The 23,065-nt window shown below is 45.8% G+C and overlaps 1 protein-coding gene across 1 annotated transcript in view; it reads left to right on the top strand.

Moving 5' to 3' along the window:
* The window catches only part of LOC147689343 (ubiquitin-conjugating enzyme E2 E2-like), a 650,182-nt gene that overhangs the window by 482,584 nt on the left and 144,533 nt on the right, over positions 1–23,065 (top strand). The window contains exon 4 of the mRNA XM_086942154.1: positions 21,880–22,012. Within this exon, the coding sequence (XP_086798280.1) occupies positions 21,880–22,012 (133 nt within the window). The remainder of the gene's footprint in view (positions 1–21,879; positions 22,013–23,065) is intronic.

The raw sequence follows: 23,065 nt of genomic DNA, 5'->3' as shown, positions 1-23,065 counted from the left end.
AATGATAAACACGACAGACAATGATTTTTTAAGTTGAGCCTGTGTGGAAGTGGATTATTGATAACCCACTGGTGCAGGGTCACCCTTAGCCCATGGGTTCTTAACAAGTAAGGAGCAATTGACACTGGAGCGAAGTACCATCCATAGGTCATTTATTAACATTCATGAATAGGGCTCCGTCCGACAAGTACCATAGAGATACTCAAGGAGAGAACACACTGAACAATGGTTACATGGGTTTTTATAGCAAAAGATCACAAGCAAGGTACGCTCAGAGGTAAATAGAGCTTTGGGAAAAACACACAAATGAGGTAACGGCAAGAATCGACAGCCTGGGTGTCTTGTGCAATTGCTTCTTCCTAAGGCTGAACAACAAGATATGCTATCTGAGTAGATTTTATTTGAGGATTAACCATTGCCTGAAAATCCTCAAGCAGATTGCCAGCTGTTCTTTTGCGCTGACTCTGCATGTTTACACAGCCCTACAATGCCCCAACCTGGAATCTTTACTCATGTTTATACAGATGTGGTGGTAAGGATAGAGCCAGGCTGAAAGCAGGGCAGGGGGGAAGTGGATGAGGCATAGCTTAATAAAAAAAAATGAGAGAATCAGATTTTACATTTCAACACCTGTGCAGCGCATGAGCTGCTCGGTGGCATGCTGTACTGGAGTATGGAATAGTAGCCCTGTCCATATTTTTCATTGGTTTGTGTCATTATACTTCGTAAATGCTGGCTTCTGATTCGTTAATAGGCTTGTCAGTGCCCCCTTAGTACCACCTTGTCTTCAATTGTAACCTTCCATGAGGACTGGCTCTTTTACTTTGGTTGTTACAGAGTACGTCTTTTTAGTGTGTAAACACTATTTTCTTTAATGAGTTTCTCCTACTGCTGGCAAGACATGCTTTCCTACAACATTCAGCCCGCCATGCGTGCTTTCTCTTTCTGAGCCGCTTGGGACAATGGCAGCCCCTCTTGGAATAGACCTCACATTTATAAGAGTTTGAGCTATTGGCATTGTATATGACAATGCCTTTCATTTATGTGTTAATTAGCAAACCAGATAAATAAAAGCATTGTCATTTACAATGCCAATAGCTTAAACTCTCGCAAATGCAAGACCTATTGCATTGCAAATGCTTGTTAAATTAGCATGTATATTTTTACAGTTACCATTTTTAATCGGTTGTCATCTATTCTGTGTAGTAAGTACTTAAAGGAGGAGGAGAATTAATAAATTTTAAATTCGAGTTCTCTGTTCTCCCAAGCAGTGCGAAGTAGCTGCTCCTAATCATCACACTTATCTTTAAAGTATTCCATATTTTCTGGAGCTTGTCTTCCCTTCAGCTAATGTTTATAGTAACTCTGTCCAGTGTGGCTGTGGTTCCCAGCTCTTTTATCCTCTCCTTTCTTTTAAAGCTGTGTGCCAGTTTCCAGATTCCTGTAATCAAAAGGGAGGGGGGCCTTTTTAATCCACTGGATTGTAGGTAGGAGAATCGATCAGGAATCCTAGAGTTGGGTCCCTGATATCTCTATCCCAAAATGTCAATCTTTCCTTTTACTGATAGAAGACTGATCTCTGTGGTGCAGGAATCTACTGAAGGTTAATTATTACCATTTTTGTGCAGACCTCTGCGGTCATGGGAAGGTGGTAGCTGTAACCCTGGGGTACAGGTGGCAAAGAAATTGGGCTTGGAAGAGGAACGTGTAATGTTCTCTTAACCGCTGGAGGAAGAAACGCGTGCTGCGGCCCTATCATTGGGTGTCCATTGCTATGTTCATCGTAGGCCAGTGCTCCCTGCTCATCCACATCGCGGGTACCATTTTAGAGTCTGGCTACAGGCAGCTTTAGCTTTCTCTTGTGAGTGCTAATGTGATTGATACAGAACGCGCAATATCATGGCTGGTTACACTGTGCCATTGACTTTACATATGACTTTGGGAATGTGACACAGTAGTTCCTTATTGCATACTCTGCTAGTGCAGATATGAGTGGGGCAGAAGAAGTTCTCCAGTCTTGGCAGGTGGAGCTCTGCATCAAGTAGTGAAGCCCCCGCTAGCTGCACTCATATTTCCTAGGTAAAGACGCGAAGAACTTTTCCAGTCAAGGTTTTCCATTGAAGGATTTGTGGCCCTGATATTATAATGGGATAAAGAAGAGGACAAGCACTGGAGTGCAAAGCACAAACCTGGACTGAATGAGCTATTCAGCAAAAGCATCATGTCACGAACACTTGAAAATATTTGTTCTGTAGCAGGGAGAAAAGCAGCCTTTCAGTTCTTCTGTGTCTCCTGCAGCCATGGAGATCAAAATATCACAAGCTGTCAAAATCATGTATATAAGAGATGCAAAGGCTATCAGTTACAGCCACTTGAAATTCCACAAATATGTCATGGATGAGTGGATGAGGGGGGGTGGCGATCCATACCCCCCTTGATGTGAGAGTGGAAGCCTGTGAAAGCGCGCCGCCTGCAGTGTTTGGGTACAGGATCTTGGCAGCGGTGAGTCGGTGATGCATGCGCACTCTTGCATGGATGATGCGTAAGGTTTCCGCTCCACCTGCCTTGTGCTTGTCTCCATTATCGTGGGAGATTGAGCACCTGAGCCCCGACCAGTGACAAGCCCGCCATCTGAAACAACACCTGCGCGACTCTGTGATCGACAGCGCTCTCACTTTCCTGCTCATGCAGTAAATCTGATAATGTATAGGATTATAGATGGATGGTTATAGATAATGCATCATTGTGCAGAACAAGGGCCAAGCTCGAGTTGTCTGTGATGTCACTTGGAGCCTGAGGCCGGAAACAAATAATTGTTGATGAGACAGAGTGAAAGAGAAAGAGAGAGATGACTTCAGACAACATGCAGCCCTCCCTCAAAAACATCTAGATGCCTGATACAATTCTCAGCCCCCATCCACTCCTCTGGCACATTATTAGGGGCTGTGCCCGAGAAGTGGTTTGGGTCTGGATTTAACAGCATAGCTGTCAAATTGATATATTAGTTAAATATATATATGGAGTGGGCATGCAGTCATTGCCTTTCTTTGACCAGCTGCCTTCAGCCATTGGATTGGGACTTTGTCAGTCATGTCCTGGTTCAGTCCAATAAAGTATATGTTTCTCACCTGATGCTACTGACTGTTTGGGTGCCTTCTTCCGCCTCAACTCCAGTTCTCGCCTCGAGGTGCGCGAGGAACTACTTTACAACCATAGCCCTCACTGTCTGCTCCTGCTGGCTTCTGCCTCTGTGTTTTGCTCCAGTATGCTAAAGGTGCGGGTGTTAGCCCATTAAAGTCAAACCTGTTGTATTTGCATTTGCTTGTTTGGTGTATGAGTAACACTCCAATCTCCATGAGGTAGAATCCTATTTTGCCTGGAGTGATGAACGGAATCATGCTCTGTGCATTCCCTTGAGAACCCTTCCAGAACAGTTGATGTCCAGCCCCTCTTTCCTACATCCTTTAGTCATTCCCTCCCCCTTTTGCGAACCATTGCTTGATTAGAACATGGGGCTACCATGTGGCAAAGTACGTGATATAATAAATTCACCCCAACCTCTCCTCTCAACTCTTTTCATTGCTTCACCTTCCCTCATATCTTCCTCTAATCCTTATTTTTATCCCATTCCTATCTCCTTCCCTCCCTCTTCATGCCTTCTTTTCATTTCTGAACCCTTCTCCTTGCTTTCTCCACTCACCCCATACCTCTTTTCCTCCCCTCCAGCCTGTGTTCTTTTCCTTTGTTCGTGCCTCCGCAAATTCTTTTTATCTCCCCCCCCCCCCACACACACACACACCTCTTTAGCGGCTTGAGACCCTCACGGCTGAGTAGTTGCGCTTTATAAACCCCTGTTTGATTGAACAAGAACTTCTACAGCCTCATGTTGTCCCCTACAACCCCTCTTACCTCTTGCCTAATTCTGGGCCATTAGAATAATGTGATTTCCGCGTTGATATAGATTTGCACGTAATCCATTATCTACCGCATAATCTTCAGATTTTAACCCCAAAAAATGTTTCTATCTCAAAAGGATCAAAAGGTAATAAAATGTGGAGCCGTGCTCCTGCGCAGAGGAAAACCCTTCACAAAGGTGGGCTGGTCATCCTTCAATTCTTTATTGCTGTACTTTGGTCATTAAACTGGTGCAAATAGGATGAAATCATTCCCCCAAAAGCCTTACTATGTGAACAAATGACAAAATAATGTACTAATAGTATCCCAAATTGTGCCGCATGATGCCACGTAATTTGTGTTTTCTTGCCACATAATTTGATTTTTTCCCACATAACTTGGTCCTTCCTGCCGCATAATTCCAGTAGCCCTTGTCTAACTGCGTGAGTCGGCCTCATCTGCACGTTCCTCGAGCTCTCCTAAATCGGAGACCCTCCCTTTAGTGCTGTTGTTGACTTGACTTCTGAGCACTGCTCTCATATTAACACTCTTGGCGGAATGCACTAATTATTTGATCATTTTATATTGCATTTTTTCCATTGGGATACAAAGGCAGCGATCACGTGCTTGTCGCGTTGCAATTGTGTTTTTTAACAATCGGTTTATAGTTTTACGTCACTCTTCGCGTCTTTGATTGCCGAGGCCTCTGCCCAATTAAATCCCCCCTTTTGTCCCCGGTCTGGCTTTTTCCCAAAGCTGGGGAAGGGGGTTTACATTATTCATGCGCCCGGATCGCGCCTCGCGGAGGCCTCAGCTGCGTTCTGTTATTTAAAGGTTAATGCAAACTGAAAAGGGGGTGCAGGAAATCTCTGTGGCAGGCGCTGTCTCCGTGCATTAAGGGCTTTTGTTTGAGGGGTCATGTCAAGTGCCCCCCCCTCATGGGTTCATTTCATCTTCTGATAATCAGCTGTGAAAGATGCTGTTAATATGCAAATGGGACTGCCCCGTGTGGTATGTAGAGTTTATTCCTGGTATTTATCTAGAGTCTGAGACTTGTGCCAGATAAAGGAATTGATGATGTACGTCATATAGCCAGGATCACACAATTTGGTGAAGTGCGCTAGCTGGGACTAGAAAAAAGTCTGCTCCTCTGATTCATCGATTCTGACTGTCCATCACGTCACTTCCGTAAACAGAAAAAGTAGATTATTTGTGCACCTTGTGTTGCTGGGTGACCACCGTGGAAAGATTTGTTTTACCCTCCGCAAACACCGCGCGGCAAGGGCAGGTCACTCGCTCCCGCCACCACCGCTGAATTAAACAGTTTCTTTTTCCTGGAGCCCACGGGGTGTATTTCAATTTAATGCCTTTTGCTGGCGAAACAGCCTGGAAACATAATCGTAAAACACGCTCTTGCAAAAACCGTAACGCTTGCTGGCAAAGGTCGTATTACCATTCCCTTTTTTCTTCTAATCCTTTTATTGAATTGTGGAAATGTGATGTTACAGCTCAGCAGACCCCTGGCTTTAATTAAATAAATTGGAGCAGCTAACAGCCGAGCGAGGCCTTCATTCACAAGAAGGCTGCGATTTCACTTAATCTGTACCTGTGCAGAGCCGAACATTTACAGCCTCGTTAATAGTTTAACTACTTTTATGGTGAAATTGCTTAGGCATTGCATACAGCTCGTGAAAAAAATGTCCCCACCCCCGGGATTGGCTTGTCTTCCGTCCAGATGTTTTCTTAAGCTGTTTGCCTCTTTATCTGCAGTGTTATTGTCCGTGGCGTTTATTCTATCAAACATAAGCGAGTCAATAATGAATTCCAGTGGCAGTAATCAATGAACAAATAACATCTATTGATTGATTAAATAGACATAGGAAGCAGCGCCTTCTTCCTGAATGATTGTCCTATTTTGTCTCTCTTGGTTGGCTCCCAGGGCTCGAGTCAGGGTACCACGCGGGTGGACGGCGTCCCCCCACTTATTTTACCGGGAGCTCGATAACTGAAGCAAATGGAGCCACACATTCACTCTTTGGCCTCTCTGGGGCGAGATCTCACCCCAGAGAGGCCAAAGAGTGAATGTGTGGCTCCATTTGCTAAGGGGTGAGCGAGGGGAGGCAATGAGTCTGATGGTGCCAGCCACCTTTTGTGACGTCCCTTCCATTCGTGACGTCAGCGTCCCCCCACTTCTGTTTTTAGGACTTGTGCCCTGGACTTGTGACTCCAGAGTTTAAGAACATTCTCCTGTTAACCAGGTTGGATGTTAATCTCAGAATACGGGGCACCTCTGTATTTCATCCCGTGGTGGTGGGCCGATGATCAGCCCAAGACCAGAGTATGGTAAAGGTCTTTACTAAGGGCCAGCAGGCTGTCCAATCAAAAGACGGCACAAGGTGCGAAATGCAGCTGTGGGATTGATTTTGGACTAGTTTATAGAAGTCGCCGATGCCAGAATCCTCAAATGCATTTTTTAACAGATGTTAAACTAGGCCTGTGGTAGAGGGTGCAGTAACCCTTAGATGTAGAGGGTTCACTATATATTGCTATAGGTGACGCTGTTTGAATATTAAGAAGTCACATGTATACTTACACCAATATTTGCAATTCTATTGCACCTTGGTTTTTACTCAGTCAGCTCTTTCAGGTTTATGTTACTATGATCCGCAGCCCTGAGGAAGTCTTTTTTAGCCGAAACGTGTTGGCTGCATGGCTGTATTATCCATCAAATGTCACATAAGATATAATCAAGTATTGCCTGATGTGTATTTTCTTGTTTAAACCATCTTTGAAATTGCCCAGGGCCTTGTATTTTTGCATTCTTCTGCCAGGATTATGGGCATATCTTACATGTTTGTAGGATTCTTTTGTTCTTCTCTGCATTATTGAACGTGATCATTGTTTTCGACCTTTTTTTTAGATAAGGATAACACTTTCTATGCACTAAATGAAGGGAATGCATTTTGATATTTTCCAAAGTTATTAAACTTTGTGCTACTCCTAAACTATTATTGTTGGTGGATTTGTTTTTGGTGGTGTGCCCCAGTTTAATATAGCATTCTACACTTGTCAATTACATTGTAATTTCCATGTTTCACACTTTGATGCAGCAGGAGTGTCATTTGTGTGGCACCCACCTAATATTATCATTTGGTCATTAATACACGTGGGGGGTGGCTTGGTGCAGTTAGTCTTTTGCTGCTTCTGCTATCTGTAACACTTGGGTGCCAGGTTCATGTGGAATGTTTTCTTTTTTTTTTCTTCATGTTAGATTTGGCTTGCAGCTGCTTGCAAGATTAATTATTACCCATTCTTTAAACTATACTTAAGATAGTCGTGGGCTGCACTGGAGTGAGTATTACCTTCTCACCTCAAGCTATTGGCTGCTTGGTGTACCACTCTACCTCATTGCAAGTCGTTCCTTTGGGATGCCTGAGGTTTTGAGAAGTAGGCCCAATCATCACACTGTTGATCCCATTCAATTCTTTATCTTCTATATCCATACAACACAGAATTCAGCGCCTTGTTACCCTCACGGTTGACAAGCAGCGCTCTACAAATCCACCTTACATTGCAGTACAAGATAACCCTTTTTTCTACATTTCCCTCTTCGTTGACAAAGCAAATAGCTTTAAACTGTATGTGCAACATGGAAACAGCATTTGAGAAGTTTATTTTTAGAACCTTTGTCACATTAACCCCAGACCTATTGGCTTTGCCAGTGCTTTTTATGTTTGTAGCAAACGATTGCAGACAAAAGCAATTACCAACGGAAATGTTTATTTTTATTTTTTATTCTTCTGCCTGCCAGCAGGCATCTTTAATTGTTTTTGTCTGCACTCAAGGGCGAGTGTCAGACCTCTTGGCTTTGCCATTGATTGTTTGAGAAAATTGTGGGTGAGTATGCACACACGCATTGGGGAAGGCCTGTGCCCCCGCAGGATGCACATTTGCAGGCATATATGCACAAAGCTCAGATCAGCAGTTATAGAATCCGTTTCTAGTTCCACCAGTAGGTGGCGAAGATGCCCCACTGGTTGATAATGGTAAAGAATGAATACAGTAAAAGTTATAGAGTCATAAGGAAGTTGATTTTATCATTATCTGTTTCCGCTGCTTCCTGAGCAGCTAAGAAGGCGGTAAAGGAAGGATGCAGGGAGTAAGTGAGAGGTGCCATGGGTGTCTGTCTTGGGTGAATATATATATATAGGCCTTCGGGGTCTTTGTGGGACCACCTTAACAGGCCTAGGGGGTCAGGGTGTTTCTATCCTGCCCCCTTTTTGTGTTCTACATGTTTTGTTTTTCTGCTTTCTTGTGCCTCAGTCTAATGAGCACAAGATGGCTGCCAACACTTCCTGGTTTGGAGTGTTGACAGCCAATAAGCATGCAGCTTTCTCGGAAAGGTATGCGCACCGTACGCGTACCGTACCCATACGTATGCGTCCCTTGTATTTGTTGCGCAGCAACCAACTCTATAGGGTCTGTTCGGCCTTTCGATTAAAAACACACGCGTATTGGACACATATGTGTTCGAAACCAAGGTTGTGTATATATAAACACACTCTAATGTTGCAAAGTGAACCAACTCCTCCCCCCTCCCTCCACCCACATCCCGGTCTGCCATCCTGTCACCAACTGTCCATCCTAATATATGTAGACTATTATCTCTATGCGTCTATTGTAGTTGTTGTGCAGCACCCCAATCGATAGGGTCTGTTCGTCCTTTAGATTAAAACATGCGCATATTTGACACTCGCGTATTCAAATCCAACGTTGTGTATATATAAACACACGCTTATTCGAATTCAACTTTGTGTCAAAATTTCAAATCAATTGGTGAAGAACTTTCGTAGATTGAAGATTTTTATCAAACGCACAATGACATTTTTATGTGTCTGTTTGTGCTTTCGATTAAAAACACACGCATATTCGACACGCGCATATTCGGATCCAACGTTGTGTATATAAAAACGCGCGCGTACTCGAATCCAACGTTGTGTCAAAATTTCAAAGCAATCTGGGTATTTATTTCAGGCTTTCGTCAAGACCCAACGCGTTTCGGGGACAACCCTTTGATCACCAGTAAAGGCATCTTTGGTTGGTGTGCTTAAATAAACAGTCTTGTGATTTAACAATAATTGTAAAAAGACTTCATTGAGTTACATCACTCAAAACTTCATCCTATAAAGTGAATTAAAAATGAAAACATGAAGTGAACTAAAGTGAAAAGGACGATTGTATTTTGTCAGACACATATCTCATTGATTTTAAATTTAAATAACAGTTTCTATGTAAACATTTTTTAGTTTTCAGTTTTTTCTGTTCCTGATTACAACAAAGCTTTCTTTTTTATATGATTGTGTGTCACTTCAGCCTTTTGTTTAAATTCATATTTCAGTTCTAATTTCATTAACCATTCAGCCCCTGTGCGGCTTGAGCATTTTAAATAAAAAAAATGACAAAAACTGTATTTGCCCGCTCATTCACATCCTAGAGCTTACCACTCTATTTAATCAATTGTTTTTTTGTAGCTTACATTCCGCTGTGATTACCAAAGCGATCTAGCCCCAGTGGACATACTATAGCCTGCCTTACTATTTCTCATTCAGAATCTAGCCTGAAAGACAATGTTACAAAATAAAGGAAAATAGAAATTAATAGTAAAAAGTCTCTGTCTTCTCATACTGTCTTTACTAAGTTCCTAATTGGATACTTCTTTCTATTTTACAAAAATCATACAAAATTGTTTGGTGGCAAGCTGGGCTGGTCTTCAGGACAATGAGCAACAAAGTCCTGTATATATATGTATGTATGTATATATATGAATGTATGTCTGTGTTTGTGTGTGTATATATATATATATATAAGTATAGCACAGCTTTGCCACAAGAATATTCCTCGTCCACATGAACTCAGGACCCTGCTAGGGACACTGGGACTGGGTGGAATCACTTACCTGCATGTCGTGGACAAGGCATGCTGGTACCTGTAGTTAGCCGACGCTGCTGCGGTGCTGTTCGTGAATCCAACCCCGCCCACCTGAACAGCCAATCCAGGCGGGACAGAAGGACATTTAACACAGACTCTTCTGGCGTTTTTAAACTGTAGCTGGGGCTGACATCTGAGGAAGGTATTGCACCGAAACGCGTCATGCCAGAAGCTCCGTGGAAATAAAGACCCTTCCCACACTCCCCTGCTGTGTCTCTCTGGTTCTTTCACCTCAAAGAATCGTTCGTGGCATTTACTTTGCACGCCAGTCCTGAGGCGTGCTGTGAGAGACCCGCTTCATTCAGAGGTCAGTGCCAAACGGACAAAAGCTACGGCACTCTTCTCTTCCATGGTAATGGAATGCACTGACCCGCTGCATCCACTCTCAGCCTCTGTGCTTTAAACTGTGACTTCACGGAGGAGCTGCGATGACTTCATCGACGGATCCATGGCCCGGCTGAGAACGGACACACGCAGATGAAGCGTCTAGGGGACTCGGGAGGGGTTTAGCCTTTCACCTGCACAGCTTTGCCACAAGAATATTCCTCGTCCACACGAACTCAGGACCCTGCTAGGGACACTGGGACTGGGTGGAATCACTTACCTGCATGTCGTGGACAAGGCATGCTGGTACCTGTAGTTAGCCAACGCTGCTGCGGTGCTGTTCGTGAATCCAACCCCGCCCACCTGAACAGCCAATCCAGGCGGGACAGAAGGACATTTAACACAGACTCTTCTGGCGTTTTTAAACTGTAGCTGGGGCTGGCATCTGAGGAAGGTATTGCACCGAAACGCGTCATGCCAGAAGCTCCGTGGAAATAAAGACCCTTCCCACACTCCCCTGCTGTGTCTCTCTGGTTCTTTCACCTCAAAGAATCGTTCGTGGCATATATATAAGTATATATATATATTTATGTATGTATGTATGTATGACTTTGTGTGAACGTGTGCAATTATAAATTGAGCCACTCGCCCAAATGCGTATATATCTATTTTAAAAGCTCAAGTTACATATGTGTATGTAACCACAGTAGTGTGGGTTCTTGGCATAGGTGGCAGTAGTTTGTTTCTATGAATTCACCTTTGTCCCGGGGCTTTCTTACATCTCTGGTCCCTCCACAACCATCTTACGTTCAAAGAGGTAGTATTTCATAATATTTGCTCTGCTTAGAATGAACCACCACGCGGCGCCTAATTGCCTGAGAAAATCCTTTTATTTGGAAATTTCCAGCCTCCGGTGGATAATCTCTGAGAAAATGGTATTATCTCGGCGGGGTATTTTAATTGGAGCAGGGTGGGATGCAGTTGTTATCAGTGCGTTCTGAGTATATTTGCAAAGAGGTGCCTAAGAGCAGAGTTAATACAAGGGATGTGGTAACATTATTCATTTCTATTTAATGTGTCAATTATCTTCCCTGCTCGTGATGGCGGCCCTGCCCTCCGTGTCCGCTTCCTCGCCCCGTGTAACACCCAGGCGAATTCACCCCCGTGGCTTTGGAGTGCATGTCCAGGGTTCCCCAGAGCGCACCTGACCCTGTCCATGGCGACCCAAGGCGCTCTCTATCTGGGTCGGACTGTCCGTAATGGGCATCGGGCATTTCCCCGGGTGGCTGGAAGGTTGGGGGCCGGCTTTGCTCCAGTGGGGGCCGGTTTACACCAGTGTGGGCCGGCTTTGCACCAGTGTGGGCCGGCTTTGCACCAGTGGGGGCCAGCTTTGCACCAGTGGGGGCCGGCTTTGCACCAGTGGGGGCTGGCTTTGCACCAGTGGGGGCGGCTTTGCACCAGTGGGGGACGGTTTTATTACTGGGAGCCGGTTTTCCAGCAGTGCTGCACTATCCGCCCCCAGTAACAAAAGCAGCAGTGCTTCAAACGTGCATGTCACCTCCAGAGCCACCCCCCCATTTCCCCCAGCTGGTCTGACAAAATTGCCAGGGCTGCTTTGGGTTCCAGCCCGGTCCTGCTCGCTATCCTGTTACCACGTGTTTTAGAAATCCCACTTGTGAAGTGGCAGGGTGCTGGGTGCTCAGAGGCTGGCGAATGGGTGTGCCATGGTGTTCCATAGCCAGTCTTTGGCTAGAGATCAGTTGTAGTTAGTTGTAGATTGCACAAAATCCGCGGAATGTCCTGCTGTGCTTCCAGGTAAAACACACACCTCTCTGAGTGATTAGACACCATCACCTTTACGAGAGCATCCCTTTTAGAACTCTTACCTCTGCAACAGCATGGATATTGGAGGTGGGCGATAAATTCAGCTCCACCAGCGGAGTTTTGACAAAAGGCGGGGGAATTCCGGACAAATTCCGCTAACCGCCTTGTGGCGGAGTGTTTTCTCACACATGGCTCAACAACGGTAAGTTAGAAAGCGCAAGCAAGAGTTGCCGTCTCCTAGTGTGATTTTCAGTCACTAGGAGGGCACCCGGTGATTTTTACCCTACCCGGGCGGTCTCGAACAGTCATGACCATTCGAGATCAAAAAGCTGCCGTTCAAGTCGAAAATCTACTTGATCGATAGGAAAATCAACTCGAGAAGCAGCGCCCTCTGGCATGCTGCGTGTTGCCATTCTTACTGATGTGACAGTGCAAAATGAGCGCCAAGTGCTAAAAACTAGCGTGACGTGCCTAATTCCGCCCGCTTACGGAACTCTGCTGAATCTTGTGGAATTCTAGTGTAACTACTCAGAATTTCGCAGAGTGAAACTCTGTGAGTTCCGCCCACTCCTAATGAATATACCTTCCTTGCAGCGCACACTCACCTCGCCCCCAGCAGACACTCTGCTCCACAGCATCACTCACCCATCTTCAAGCCACTACTCTCCTTCAAGAGAGCATTCATGATCACCACTATCGTACTTGCTCGCCTCTAAAGCGCACTGACTGTCCTTCACAACACCCCCATGTCCCACTGTCCCAGTGCAAGTACTCACCACTGCTCCTTCTCACATGCACAGCAGCTCTTGCTCACCTACGCAACAGCACCCCCTCTCCTCCAGGGCAGCACTCGCTTTCCTTCGGTACAGGACTCGCTCTCCACCAAGGTAGCTTCTGTGCATCACTATCTCTCTTATACAGCAGCACCCTCCTCTGAAGCATTCACTCTGCTCTGTAAAAGCACACACTCTATTCCAGGACAGCACTCCGTCTCCTCTGGGAAAGTACCCACTCTTGTGGATAAGTGTGGCTCAGTGGTTAGAGCGGCAGACCCTGATGCAGAGGTCTGGCCCGGACCAGGGTTCAATTCCCGCCTCAGGCGGGTCTTGGGCTCAATTTCCTCAGACCTGACAATTCTCGCCTCGGTGCCTATTCTAATCATGGGTCCCACGCTGCAACTCTGGGCAATAGCTTGCTTAATCTCCACAATGGCCCCAACAGCGCCAGGATGCCTGGCCTCACCTTGTGGGGCCCTGGAGTGGGCACTTCACATGGAAAGGCCAGGAGGGGTTCCAGAGCGGTATGTGTACAGCGCCGTGATACCCCTTGGGGTGATTGTGCGCTATATAAGGACTACAACATTTACATTTACATCTTCTCAACAACAGCACTCACTCTTCTCTTGGACAGCACTCGTTCTCTTCCAGAGCAGCACTCACTTTTCAGCGTGACAGCACTCACTACCCTCTGACCTCATTCACTCTCCTGCCAACAACGCTGGTCCTCCTCTGGTACATCACTTGCTCCCCTCCAGGGCAGCTCTTGCTCTTCCCCCCGACAGAATTCACTGTCCTAAGCTAGAGCACTCGCTCCCTTCAGGACAGCACTTTCTCTCTTCCGCAACATCACTTGCTGTCCTCTGCGACAGCACTCGCCCTCTTTTCGGATGGCACTTGCTCTCTTTCGGAGCATAACTCAGCCTCCGACAGGACATCACTCGCTGTCCTCCACCAACAGAACCTTTCTCTTCCAGGACAGCACTCGCTCTCCTCCGGGGTGGAACTTCCTCTTCTGTGTGACACTACTCCAACTTGTGTGCAACAGCACTGTGCTTCCTTGCTCTCTACGACTGCTCGGGCCCATCTCTGTGACAGCACTTCCCCACCTCCATGACAGCACTCCCTCTCCTTTGTGAAAGGACTCACTCTCCTTTGTGACAGCACTTGCTCTCCTTTATCACAGCGCTCACTCTCCTTTGTGACAGCACTCGCTTACCTTTATGAGAGCACTTGCTCACCTTTATGAGAGCACTCACACACCTTTGTGACTGCACCCGGTCACCTTTATGGCAGCACTTGCTCACCTTTGTGGCAGCACTCTCTCTCCTTTGAGACAGCACTCGCTCTCCTTTGTGACAGCACTCGCTCTCCTTTGTGACAGCACTCGCTCTCCTTTGTGACCGCACTCGCTCTCCTTTGTGACAGCACTCGCTCTCCTTTGTGACAGCACTCGCTCTCCTTTGTGACAGCACTCGCTCTCCTTTGTGGCAGCACTCACTCTTCTTTATGGCAGCACTCTCTCTCCTTTATGGCAGCACTCTCTCTCCTTTATGAGAGCACCCTCTCACCTTTGTGACTGCACTCGCTCACCTTTAGGGCAGCACTCGCTCACCTTTATGACTGCACTCGCTCACCTTCATGGCAGCATTTTCTCACCTTTATGACAGCCCTCGCTTTCTTGCTCTTCTTTGACAGTACTCTCTCACCTTTGTGACTGTACTCGTTCACCTTTATGACAGCACTAGCTCACTTTTGTGACAGCACTTGCTCACCTTTATGACAGCACTCGCTCACCTTTATGACAGGACTCGCTCACCTTTATGACAGGACTCGCTCACCTTCATGAGAGCACTAAACTCACCTTTATGGCTGCACTTGCTCACCTTTATGACTGCACTTGCTCACCTTACGGCAGCACTTGTTCACCTTCATTACATTTGGATATGCCACATGACTGCCTCACCTTTACAATCACATTGGCTCGCCATCAATCTTCACAAAAGCCTCCTCAACCAGTGACTGAACAGGGCAGGAATGTAAACACTTTATTTATGGATTTTGTTTTCTGCACAGGTACAATACGTCCCACTGCAATAAAGTCGGCATTGCCATTATTACATAAGTGTTCATTGCAGTCATCATCTCCTAGGCATCAAGCCTCCGTGCTTTGCACACACCCCCTCCCTCCATGATCATAACTCTGTTCATGTGGCTGTTTATGGGTCATCGTTGTGTGGGGGCCCCGGTGTGCTGGTGTGGAGACCAGCAGTGTGCATCAGTTTGGGTGAGCGAGAGGCCAGAGGGTCTACCACTCCGTCTCTTGACATATACACTTTAAATGCTTTCCATACTCTGTTAAATGTTGCCTGTGTGTCGTGTATAATGGACGAAGGTTTCTCCATAGCATGGATCAGGGGTCTTCAAACTGGGGGTGGGCCCCCCTGGGGGAAGGAGGGGCCTCAAGTGATCCATGGGGAGTGCCAGGCTCTGGCCAAAAGAAGCATTATGCTGCTAAGAGCTTTGTTTTCAGCAGGAAAAAATCAGCAGCGGTAAGCCACTCTGTAACGGGCCATAACTATTGCTTGTCGTTTATATCCTGACTGGGAGGAGGAGTCAAAAGGGAGAGGACTAGGAGGAGGAGTCAAAAGGGAGAGGACTAGGAGGAGGAGTCAAAAGGGAGAGGACTGGGAGGAGGAGTCAAAAGGGAGAGGACTGGGAGGAGGAGTCAAAAGGGAGAGGACTGGGAGGAGGAGTCAAAAGGAAGAGGACTGGGAGGAGGAGTCAAAAGGGAGAGGACTGGGAGGAGAAGTCAAAAGGAAGAGGACTGGGAGGAGGAGTCAAAAGGGAGAGGACTGGGAGGAGGAGTCAAAAGGGAGAGGACTAGGAGGAGGAGTCAAAAGGGAGAGGACTGGGAGGAGGAGTCAAAAGGGAGAGGACTGGGAGGAGGAGTCAAAAGGGAGAGGACTGGGAGTAGGAGTCAAAAGGGAGAGGACTGGGAGGAGGAGTCAAAAGGGAGAGGACTGTGAGGAGGAGTCAAAAGGGAGAGAACTAGGAGGAGGAGTCAAAAGGAAAGAGACTCCAAATATTCTTCAAAATCTGAACTGAACTGCAATGTTTACATAAGTCTAGACATATTTAAACATTGCCAGTTTAGCCTGTTGACCACGGCGTGAATTCCGCCACGGTGCTGGTGAAATAATGAGTGGGCGGGGATCGGACACACCCCCTGTGTCGTCGGACGGCCGGGGGCCACCCGACGCAGGCAAAGGGTTAAAAGAATACTTGTGAAAATTGTTGAGGGGGGGTCCCTATGATTTGTTTATTTCTCCACTTGGGGGGGTGGGGGGGGGGGGGCGGCATGAAAAAGTTTGAAGACCACTGTCATAGATCCACAAACGTCACTCCCCCAGAGGTGTATGGCGGTGCTAATTGTTTTCACGCGTGTGGTAGGTACATTCTCGCTGCCTGTAGGTGCTGTGAGATCAGTTTGCCCATCAGTGTCATCAGTGGAAATATAGCGGCGTCGCCTGGGTCACCGAAGAACATCACAAAAGGATCAAGAGGCAGCTGGGCACCCCTAATATGGCGAATATGCATTAAAATCTCCCCCTAGTATGTCTGTATGTGGGTCAGGACCACCACTGGTATGAGGGTGCCCCTCTCTCCACAACCCTTCCAACAGAACTCCGGGCTCCCGTTGATGGGCTGGGAGCTAGGTACCATCTCCTCAGCAGGTTGTAAAATTGCATGTTTCATTAACGTTTTAAGATCTTCTTTATAGTACATTTCATTATGTCTCTACACCAAGGGGCATTTATTAGATGAGATGTTTCTGCAGGTGAAATTAAAAATCTTTCACGAACTGTATCCTTGGCCCTAATGACCATAGAGGCAAGTCACTTATTATCAGGGCTACTGGAACTATGCTCTAGGAGAGCACTGAAAGATGTAGCAGAGTGTCCTAAATTATGCAAATGATGTGGCATAATGCGGCACTTTTTGGGTAGTACTGCTTCATTATTTTATCATTTTTACTGATGGCAATACTGCCTGGGGAAAGATTTCACCTAATTAGTACCAGTTTAAGAACCAAATACAGAAATAAACAACTGAAAGATGACTAGTTAACCTTTGGGAAGGGCCTTCCACCATATGTGAAAACGTCGACATTTTTAGTTACTTTTGATCCCTTTGATTTAGAGGCAATTTTGTTGTTGAAATCTACAGATTAAGCGGCAGATGATGAATTGTGTGGCAAATCTTACGCGAAAAAAGCTTTGGCCGCAGATTCGCATAATTCCAGTGGCCCTGGATATTATGTGGCACTTAGTTTTTGTAGAGTCTTACCCTAAATGTAATTATTTTACGGTTTTCTTAAATGTAGTGATCAAGGAAAATGACATTATAAAGAAATTGCTTAGAATCACACAATTAAGTCAAGTAGGGACGCCAAGATCGATTTAAGGTTTTGTGGTTACACGTCATCCTCTTTTGCCACAGGATACTTCTAGCCTCCTCTGTCCAGTTTTACACTAAATCCCAGTGTTTAGTGTTCAGATCTTTGAGACTGTGTTAAATCTGTACTTGTATTGCATGTTAAATCAAGCTGACACAAGCAGTCTTTCTAGGCAAATGTAAACTTAAGAAAAGGCAGGCCACTCTCTTTTATTTTTGATGATATTGCCCAATGAACCCTGACTTAATAAAGAAGCTGTTTTCAGGAGAGGCCCATACCTCCTAGAAGGCTGTTAAAGGTGCCATCAAAACCAAAGGCCCTCGGTGGCTCCAGCCCCGCAGGTCTTAGGTGAAGTGCAGAGCTGGGCTGCAGACAGGCTCTCCCCAGAGCTCAGGCCTTTAGATTTATTTACTTCCCTCTTTTTTTGCATTACATTCATTGAGCCTTAAAGTGGGGGGCAGGGGGGCTTCAGGGACCCCTTCTGTAGAGTTCTGTGAAATAGCTCAAAGAAAGATGTAGCTCTTCTGAATGTTTAGATAATCAACCTCTAAATACTAAAAAAAAAAAAAAAAAAAAAAAAACTTGCCAGACTAAAACACGCGTCAGGCACTTTCAAAGCACTGATGGGCATATATACAAGCCCCTATCGCCACCACAACGTCACTTTCAAAGACGTTGTGGTGGCGATAGGGGTTTCGCAGTGTTAAGCCACTCAATGTGGCTTAACCCTGCCTTGTAATTAAGGCCCCCTTTCACGCTACACTTAGCGTGAAAAGGGAGGGCAGTGGGTGTTGCTGTGGGCATTCCACCGCAACACCTATTGATGAGGAAAACCTGGTCTTAAACCGACAAAGTTAAGAGTAATGCTTTATTTCTCCTCGTTTTTGCTGTTTCCATGAGTGCTGTATTGTGCAGCACACATAGTATCAGCAACACGCCATTGATTATGTGTTTATTGTTTATGTGCAGGAATGTGTCCCTTCCTGCACATAAACAATCATTGAAAAAAATGTATGTCTTGCAGCTTCTATGTTTGTTGCACTGAGCAGCACACACAGAAGTTACAAAGCGCCATCACTATTTGTTTATGTGCAGGAAGGGACGCCATCCTGCAGATAAACAATAATTCCCCTGCAACACAGACACTTTTGCACTATGGGGTAAGGGGGCCTGCGTTGGCGCTGGGCAGTTAAATTAGCGCCAGTGCAGGGGGAAACGCAGGGCTGCACCATATTCTTGCAAACCGCTGCAGCCCTTCATTTCAGAAGTGGCGGAGCATGGCACTGTTGATTCGGCCTTCAACGACCATTCAGCTGAAAGCACTTTAGCCCCTCCCCCCCAACCCCTGCCCTGTCAGGTGTGTGAAATGGGCTGGGGCTGCCGGTCAGTATTCCAGTCCCATTTAGGGCGTTGCTCTGGCCTTACTAAAGCACTGGTGTGCAACACAACCCTACACCCTCACCAAAGCTGGTTTTCTTTTCATGTTTTTGTTCAGCACAGGAGCTGCTCCCCTTTGTGTGCCCCTCCAGCACTAATGACTGCATTTACATGATAACAGCAAGGGGTCCATGTGTGTGAAGGCAGCCCTGCCCAAAAAGCAATGAATAGCAGGGAACGCTGCAGCATCCCAGGAATGACAACAGGCAATGGATCTGGTTGTGGGGAAAAACGAGATAAACGTAGAAAGAAGGGAGGGAGGAATGTAATAAAGTGTGGTACAGCTAAAGTTAGGATTTACACTTTTTCCCGATAAAAATTCCAGACATTTGTTCAATTCTGAAATGGGTGCCTAGAAATTTTATTTTAAACATAAATTTGTGTAAAGTAAAAAAACCGGCTGTATTTCTTCAAGTAACCGGTTTAACTATAGATGAACCACATGCGAGTTCAATTGAATTGCCTCTTTTAATGCCGGGAAGCAGTCTGATCAAGAAAAATGAAATAACCTTTAGCCTGAAATTTAGTGTAAAACATTCCCATGCAGAATTTACAGGCCCACGACGGCACATGCGCGCGCACACAGGCACACACTTTAACAGCTTGCAAATACTTTTGTAATGATTACATGATTTATGCTTTTATTTACCGAAAAAAAAATCAATCCTGATTTAGTAATGTTGTTTTTTTTTGCAAGGCTTTATTTAAAAATACTGGCCTCAACAGTAAGCGTGCTCTATCAATACAGATAATGAAATATAGCACAACAAAATACTGGCCAGGTGGCATATTTAGAGTATGGGTACATCATGGAGTGGAGAAGAGGAGGCAAGTAGGGGAAAAACCGTGACAAAATGTAAGAGACTTGTGGAGAGAGTAAGCGAGAGGCAGGCCTGGACTGGCCTTTGCGGGCACCGGGCAATCCCCCGGTGGGCCGCATGGTTGGGGGCCGGGTTTGGCCCCCCTGGGGGCCGTTTGTGTTACAGGGCCGTTATGCTGCAAAAACGGCCCTGTAACAAAAACGGTCGAAAACCGTTCCTGGCACAGAGCGCGGTCGCACCTCCCCCTCCTCCCAGAGGGGGGAAGGGGGAGGGGGAGGGTGGGGGCCGGCCGAGCACTTTTCCAGGGCCGGTTCTGGTTCCCAGTCCGGCCCTGGCGAGAGGTGGGAGTAAAAGGGGCAGAACCACAGAGAGGCGGTTAGAGGCTGGGTAGAAATGAGAGGTGAATCGATGACGGAGAGGAGATGTGTATGTAAAGACACTGAACCAGCAAGACACAGCAAGAGCCTGACCATAGTGAAAAGGGCACAGACAGTATTTTAAATGTGACGATACTCACAGGTACGGAGTTCCGGCACTTCTGATTTTTATCACTGTTAGTACTGGCACTTCACTATTGGTAGGCTCATTGCCTGATAAGGCTGGTGAACACTAGGCTGTCCGAGAAGAAGCTGCCTCTGACAGCCAAGATGCTTCTGTAATGCTGACTATTTAGCATCAGCTCCTTTGCACAGTGGAAGGCTTTTGTGTACGTATGCTTGTTTGTTTCTTTGTGTGTGCACGCTTGAAAATATATAGCATTGTGTCAAACAACAACAAATAACGGCATGACACTAAGAAGTTGCAATATTACAAAACAAGGAAATATTAACATATCCTGTTTTGTTTTCATTGTGTGTAATGATTTAACCTATTTTGTTTACATAAATGCATTTTTGTTGTGTTTTGATATGTGCTGCAACTGGTATAGAAGTAATCAAGTAATATTATGTCTTGCCCTTAGCCCCGCCCCTACCACCGCCCACTTGCCACGCCTCTAGATCTTTTTAATGAGTACCTGCACTTATTTTTTCGCATTTAACCCGTTAACCCCGCCGCGGTGCAGGCGTTTCCGTGCGCGGGTGGGGCGCCGTCGGCCAATGGCCGACGGCAGCACTGGGGAAGGTAGTGCTGCCGTCGGCCAATGGCCGACAGCAGCAAGGAAAGGGTTAAAGCACAGGCCAAAGGTAAACATATTTTGTAAGTGTAGGGAAACGACCTAAGCCCGCGTTGTGGATTCCGGGGCGGCGCTTTTTATTTTTCACACCTTGGTGTCGTTGGCGCAGTGCCCTGCGGCCTGCCCTCTTTATCAAGGAGGCGCGAACAGCCGCGGTTTCCTAGGCCTGCAGCAGGGGTCGCTGATCACAGCATCATGACTTTGAGCCAGATTGTAGGATTTTTTACATTTTATCCCACATGGGCCAGTTGACCTTGTTTTTTATCTTTTCAAAGAAATAAAGTTGCAAAAATAAACATATGATAGTGCTGGTACGAACCAGATGAGGTGAGCGGTTTCTCTCCCGCTCTCTCTTTCTCTCCCTCTCTCTCTGTTTTAACTGTAACGAGGAAAATACAATTGTAAAAAGTCGTATTTTCGCTATCATCAACAAAGCAGTGTTATGTGAGCCTGGGGAGGGGCCCATCAAATGTTCATTTAAATTTAATGTTGACAATCCTTCATAGTCCGTCCTGGTGCTAGTATGCTTTATAAAGTATCATTCATTCCAATGTAGATCCTGATAGTAAATAAGAAATTTGAGTTGTGGCTGCAATCACAGACAGCGGTGCACAGCCGCTTCAGGTCAGTCTGTGCAAGCGAGCGCGACGAACATAACATACCAAAAAATGTTATTCTTACTACTATCATCACTGTTGATCTTATTATTGCACTTAATATTGTTCTATTATGATTACATTTTAATTTCTGTTCACAAATTAATCATTTATTAGTGTATTAATGTAAGTAAGACAGTCTTGGTTTAGAAAACATAAACATCTAAACCCGCTGCCTATAAGGCGGAGGGGGGGGGGGGGGGGGGGTAGGACATCCGACCCATGGTTGGTGGACCGAGTGTCAAACTTTTAGTAACATTAATACTGGTTGTAACTCCTACAAGTTTACGGAAACATGTGCTATACAAAAATATGTTAGTTGTCATTGATGAAGTATCACCTAAAACTATTGATACATAATGTTCTTTCTAAGTAAATGCAATTGTAGATGGAGTAGTTTCGCTGGAGCCCAAGGGCGACCAATCAGAAGCTTGCTTTTCTAAACACAGAGTAGTAATTGTGTGACACAAGCAAACTAGCTTGTAAGTTTCTTTGCTCTAACGTTGTCCATCTTCTGTTTCTACAGTGCCGGCCCTAAGGGTGATAACATCTACGAATGGCGCTCCACGATCCTGGGGCCCCCGGGCTCTGTCTACGAGGGCGGGGTCTTCTTCCTCGACATCGCCTTCTCGCCAGACTACCCCTTCAAGCCTCCAAAGGTCAGTGGACACTGGAAGTGTAGTAAATGAGGAGCCAATGGGATTTAAGTGGTCAATAGTAGCTATCCTGCCTTGTGATTGGGAATGAGGCCTGGGGATGGATCAGCACACACGGATAATGTTTGTATTTGTGTAAAATTAAGATCACGTTGGCAGATATAAATAACCCTTTATCAATGCCGCTTGTAAAAAAAAGCCTGCTGAATATTCACAATCCATCACCAATATTTACTGTATTGGAACATGGACAGCAGATAGTAATTTCTCCTGGGATGTTACGTGTTAAATGCTCAAGTCCTATATTTTCTTTAAAATTGCAAAACTCAAAAATAAAAAGATATATATAAGACTAGGGCTGGAAGAGCTACTGGCATTGACTTGGAGAACATGTGATGTGTGCTTTCATCCTCTTTTAGAAATTGCCATGAAGTGTAGTTGAATAACATTTCTATACACGTGTAAAGCTGTATGTTCAAGGCATGTGTGCTGTAGATACCCATGCTTTGCATACTCTTACCATCTAGTGTTGGGCCGGATATTTGCAAGTTGTTTTTCTTCAAAGAAGAATTTTCCAGTCATGAGTGAGGTAAGGTGACTCCTCCTTTCGGTTATCTTGTGCATGGGCATCGACTCCATTGTGAGGTTGTTTTGTTTCCGCCATCGGGCGTGAATTGCGGCACTCCGGTTCAAAACTGCCCTTCGGCTTTCCCTTTAAGCGCAATCTACTGTACCCTCATTGGTATTGTTCTCGTATGCGTTTCATTATTCTCCGTGTATTAAATAGATCGGAAAACTCTCCATCTTCGATCGAGAAGACAGCTAGCCACTTCGGTTGACTTATACTCTGTTCCGTATTATCCAGTTTTCTGCAGATGGAACGGACTCTGTTTCAATTCTGCCCTTAGTGCCACTCCAAGTACCGACCTGCATAAGTTGGTTGCAACGCATGTCGATCGGTCTGATCGGAAAAGACTTTACAGGATCGTCAGGCTTGACGAAGGGACATTCAGAGATAAAACATTGAACACAGTCCAGATATCTTCGGGGAAGACA

Source organism: Lissotriton vulgaris, chromosome 10 (genome assembly GCF_964263255.1).
Source record: "Lissotriton vulgaris chromosome 10, aLisVul1.2, whole genome shotgun sequence".
Taxonomy (NCBI): domain Eukaryota; kingdom Metazoa; phylum Chordata; class Amphibia; order Caudata; family Salamandridae; genus Lissotriton; species Lissotriton vulgaris.
This window is presented reverse-complemented; position numbering and strand designations above follow the sequence as displayed.